A 5,000-nucleotide genomic window follows, 5' to 3' on the forward strand; every position below is an offset into this window, starting at 1 on the left:
CGCTCTCGCGAGCTCTCGGACTCTTTTTATTCATTTTATTTTGAATTTAAATAATTAAATGGACAATTTTATGAATAAAATTAACTTTTATTCTGTAGTTACAGCAGAAACGCGGGAGCATTTCCGCTGTCTGCGCAAGTCGAGTGTACGTACACTCGAGCCGCCGCGCCCGGCGGCCGAGTTGCAGAAACGCCGCCAAAACGCGTCGAAAAATTGGATTTTCAGCGGCGAAAAAGCTGGAATTGAGGAAAGAAAGATGAATTATAGATTGGAAATGGAAAAGCGTTTGAAAAAGGGGGAAAAAAGAGGCAGATCAGACCCAAAGCGGCTTCGGACAGCCCGGCTCATCTCGCGGCTGGTCGAGTTGTCACTCGCGGTCCAAGTGTCGGTTTTTTCTCGTTTTTGACTTCAAATTCTTCTTTATTTTCTCCTTTTTCCTTTCCCTTTCCTTTATTTCCCTTTATTTTGGCGTTTTTTCCTTTTTCGCGGAGGCGCGGCCGGGCGTTTGGGCGGTGTCGCGGCTGGGGTGTACGTACACCTGGCGTTTGCGCTCGATTGGCGGATTCGCGGGGCGTTTGAAGGCTCATTTAATGTTTATTTGGGATTTATTTGCGTTATTGGAGTTTATTTTTGGAAAGTTTGGCGAAAAGGGGAAATGGAAGACGAGACGCAGTTCGAGTTGCTGGCGAAGTTCGTTTTTCAGCTGTACGACCAGCAGCAGCGGGGGGAAGTCTCGCCCGCGGCGCTGGGGTGTATGCTGAGGTCTTTGGGCCAAGTTTGGAGTTTTGGAGAACTTTTGGAAGTTATAAAAGCCCAAGGAGAAAGACAAGTTCGTTTTGCTGCTTTCTTTGCTGCAGCAAAGCAAAAGCGCGCAGCAGAGCGCAAGGCGCTGGCCGCAGCAGCCCGCAGCAGCAGCAGCAGCAGCAGCAGCAGCAGCAGCAGCAGCAGCAGCGTGCCCGGGCTTTCTGCGCAGGAGCAGCAGGAACTTGCTGCTTGCTTCCAGCTGCTGGACCCCGAAAAGTGCGGCCTCTGCAGCACAGAAGAATTAAAACATCTTTTAATTAATTCTGGAGAAAAAATAAATCCCAAAGACTTTTATTTGCTGCTGCAGCAAGAGGGCCTCGCGGGCAGGGCCTTTTTGTCCTTCCCAGACTTCGCCAGGCTCTGCGCCAGGACCCGCTTCCCCCAAACCCTAAACCCTAAACCCTAAACCCTAAACCCTAAACCCTAAACCCTCAGCCCTAGCGCTCGACAAACCCACAGCTCCCACGCACTGCGCAGCAGCCACATGCAGCCACCAAGCCAACGCAAGACAGAGCTTCAGGGCCTAGGGTTTAGGGTTTAGGGTTTAGGGTTTAGGGTTTAGGGTTTAGGGTTTAGGGCTTAGGGTTTAGAGACTCAGGGAGAGCAGCTGGAGCTGCGTGTACACTTGAACGCTTTGGAACAATGGAAAGAAATAAAAAAGAAATAAAATTAAAAAGCAAACGGAGACAACTTATTTAAAACAAAATAGCAGCAGCAGCAGCAGCAGCAGCAGCCGCAGCTGCTGCTGCTGCTGCTGCTGCTGCTGCTGCTGCAGCGCCTCCATTAAGGAGGCGCTGCATAGAAAAATGTTTCTAAGGCCTAATGTAGCAGCTGCAGCTGCAGCAGCAGCAGCGGAAGCAACAGCCGCCACAGCAGAACAGCAGCAACAGAGATGGCAGGCCTGCTGCTGCTGCTGCAGCTGCTGCTGCTGCTGCTGCTGCTGCTGCCGCTGCTCTATTTAATTAAATGCCTTCACATTCAGTCATCCTTCGTTTTTTATTGTCCGTCTTGCAGCAGAAACTGTAGCTGCTGCTGCTGCCGATCTTGCTGCTGCTGCTGCTGCAGATCCGGTTCTGCTGCTGCTGCTGCTTGTGTTGCTGCTGTTGCGCCCGCATTGTTCGCATGTTTGCTGTTGCTGCTGCTGCTCATATGTGTTTTCCTTCTTATTGTGGTTTTTTCTGCTGCTGCAGTTGCTGCTGCTGCTGCTGCTGCTGCTGCTGTCTGTACACCCCGTGGTCACCTAATGGTTCTCTGCTCCAGAGTTTTGTTGAGGGGAAAGAAAACAAAAGAAATTAAAAATAAATAAATTAAAAATTAATTTAAAATTAATTGATTTAATTCTTTTTAAAGAATCTACGAAAACAGCGCAGCAAGCACAATTTTGCTGCCGCTGCCACTGCTGCTGCTGCTGCTGCTGCTGCTGCTGCTGCTGCTGCTGCTGCTGCTAAAGCTGCATCCTGCATGCAGCAGCAGCAAAATTTGTCTTGTTGGAGTTTTATTTTCTTATTTGAATTTCTTAAGTTATAAAAAGAGAAAATATAAAACACAAAAGCAGCCCAGGGTCACTTTGTGGGCTGGCTAGCAGCAGCAGCAGCAGCAGCAGCAGCAGCAGCAGCAGCAGCATCGAGGATATCGGGCCTAGACATTATTCAGCCCTATCCTCTCCCTGTTTATATATTTACTGTTGCGGACATATTTGCTGCTGCTGCTGTTGCGGGACCTGCAGCAGCTGCTGCTGCAGCCATACACAGGAGCAGCAGCAGCAGCTGCAGCAGCAGCAGCAGCAGCAGCAGCAAGCGTGTCTCGACGGTAGACACCGCGCTTCCCGTGCACTCTTAGCAGCAGCTGCTCAACGGAGTTGGGTTGTTGCTGCTATTGCTGCTGCTGCTGCTGCTGCGAGTTCTACCAGCAGCAGCAGCAGACACACAGCAGCAGACACACAGCAGCAGAATCGATTGACCCACGCTGCAGCAGCAGCAGCAGCAGCAGAAGCAGCAGCAGCAAGGATCTCAGCCAGCGCAGCATCTGCTGCTACCGCAACCAGAACAATTATTGTTTCAACGGCAGCAGCAACAACAGCAGCAGCAGCAGCAGCAGCAGAAACACAGCTGCAGACTTTTCCCCCATCCAGCAGCAGCAGCCGCAGAAGCAGCAGCAGCAGCAGCAGCAGCAGCAAGAATCAAACCAATTGAAATAGCACCTTCTGCTGCACATCAGCAGCCACAGGAGTTGCAGCAGCAGCAATCGCAACAGCAGCAGCAGCAGCAGCAGCTATCGAAACAGCAGCAGCAGCAATCGCAGCAGCATCAGCAGCAACGGCAGCAGCAGCAGCAGCAACTGCAACAGCAGCAGCAACAGCAGCAAGATGGGCAGCAGGTCCTCTTCACTCAGGGCTAACTCTGGAATCCCCTATTCGAAGAAATCTTTGAGGGACTCTACAAAGCAGCAGCAGCAGAAGCAGCAGCAGCAGCAGCAACAGCAGCAGATCCAGCAGCAGCAGCTGCTGCTGCAGCAGCTGCAGCAGCAAGAGCAGCAGCCGCTGCGTTTTGAAGGCATAAACAAAATTTATTACCTTAGCCACAAACCTCTGGGCAAGGGCTCTTTCGGGTAATTAAAATAAATAAATAATTAATTAATTAATTAATTAATTAATTAATTAATTAATTAATTAATTAATTAATTAATTAATTAATTAATTATTAATTAATAATGAATAAATAAATAAAAGCCTGCGGATGCGAATCGTCTTTTGTTTTATTTTTTTGTCTTCCGTCAAATCAGCAGCTGCTGCAGTAGCTGCAGCAGCAGCAGCAGCAGCAGCAGCTGCTGCTGCTGCTGCAGCAGCAGCAGTAGAAGCAGCTGCGACAGCAACACCTACAGCAGCAGCATCTGCTGCAGCAGCAGCAACTGCGGCTCTAGCAGCAGCAGCAGCTGCAGCAGCAGCAACAGTGAAAGCAACTCCAGCGGCCGCTGCAGCAACTCCAGCAGCAGCAGCAACTGCAGCAGCAGCAGCAGCAGCAGCAGCAGCAGCAGGACGTGCGTGTTTGCTGCAGGCTAGTTTTGAAAGGAACAGAAAAAAAAACAAAAAAAGAATTTGCAATTAAAGTTGTAAATAAACAAATTTTAAAAACTCAAAACCTCGAAGCCCTTTTTCAAACTGAAGTCCAAATCGTCAGCCAACTCAGTGAGACACAAACCCTAAACCCTAAACCCTAAACCCTAAACCCTAAACCCTAGACCCTCAACACCTCCTAGACCTGAAATCCTAGACCCTGAGTCCTAAACCCTGGCTGGACCCAAACCCTAAACCCTAAGCCCTAAACCCTAAACCCTAAACCCTAAACCCTAAACCCTAAACCCTAAACCCTACAAAACCCTAAACCCTAAACCCTAAACCCTAAACCCTAAACCCTAAACCCTAAACCCTAAACCCTAAACCCTAAACCCTAGACCCTCAACACCTCCTAGACCTGAAATCCTAGACCCTGAGTCCTAAACCCTGGCTGGACCCAAACCCTAAACCCTAAGCCCTAAACCCTAAACCCTAAACCCTAAACCCTAAACCCTAAACCCTAAACCCTAAACCCTTATTTGTGTTTTTCTTTTTCAGGACATCCCAGCATAATTAGCTTTTATGGAAGCCACGAAGATGAAAAATACTATTACGGGGTCAGCCAGCTTTTTATTTATTTATTATTTATTTATTTATTTATTTATTTATTTATTTATTTATTTATTTATTTATTTATTTATTTTGTTTTATTTTTAGGTTTTTGAACTTTGCGGGGGAAGAAATCTCTTTGGCGAAATTTGCCGTTGGAATTCTTTTTCGGAATTTGAAGCTGTTGGACTTGTGAAGTGAATTTTAATTAATTTAATTTAATTAATTTAATTTAATTTATTTAATTAATTTAATTTAATTATTTAATTTAATTAATTTGATGTAAATAAATACAAAGGGGAATTAATTTGCTTTCCGTCTTGCTGACTTTTGTTTGCTGGACAGGGTTTTCGGGTTAGGCTTTAGGGTTTAGCGTTTAGGGTTTAGGGTTTAGGGTTTAGGGTTTAGGGTTTAGGGTTTAGGGTTTGGGGTTTGTGGTGTTTTTGAGATGTACAGACAAATGCTGTCCGCCGTTAAGTACATGCACGAGAATGGCTTTGTACACAGAGACATAAAAGTAAGAAATAGCTAGGGT

General features: G+C 47.1%; 2 protein-coding genes across 2 annotated transcripts in view; both read left to right on the top strand.

Moving 5' to 3' along the window:
- Positions 1 to 655: 655 nt before the first annotated feature.
- On the top strand, positions 656 to 2,996 carry ENH_00069220 (hypothetical protein, conserved; the record flags this gene model as incomplete). Its single annotated transcript, XM_013582470.1, has 3 exons — positions 656 to 1,022; positions 2,531 to 2,631; positions 2,748 to 2,996. The coding sequence occupies 3 exons, from the start codon at positions 656 to 658 to the stop codon at positions 2,994 to 2,996; spliced, it is 717 nt and encodes a 238-aa protein (XP_013437924.1).
- Positions 2,997 to 3,539: 543 nt separating this feature from the next.
- ENH_00069230 (ULK kinase, putative) overlaps positions 3,540 to 5,000 on the top strand; it is a gene marked incomplete at both ends in the record, with an annotated part of 3,370 nt that continues 1,909 nt past the window's right edge. Inside the window, 4 exons of the mRNA XM_013582471.1 lie at positions 3,540 to 3,840; positions 4,415 to 4,473; positions 4,574 to 4,662; positions 4,922 to 4,982. Coding sequence (XP_013437925.1) covers positions 3,540 to 3,840; positions 4,415 to 4,473; positions 4,574 to 4,662; positions 4,922 to 4,982 — 510 coding nt within the window. The remainder of the gene's footprint in view (positions 3,841 to 4,414; positions 4,474 to 4,573; positions 4,663 to 4,921; positions 4,983 to 5,000) is intronic.

This window comes from Eimeria necatrix, genomic scaffold, assembly GCF_000499385.1.
Source record: "Eimeria necatrix Houghton genomic scaffold, Enh_scaff663, whole genome shotgun sequence".
Taxonomy (NCBI): domain Eukaryota; phylum Apicomplexa; class Conoidasida; order Eucoccidiorida; family Eimeriidae; genus Eimeria; species Eimeria necatrix.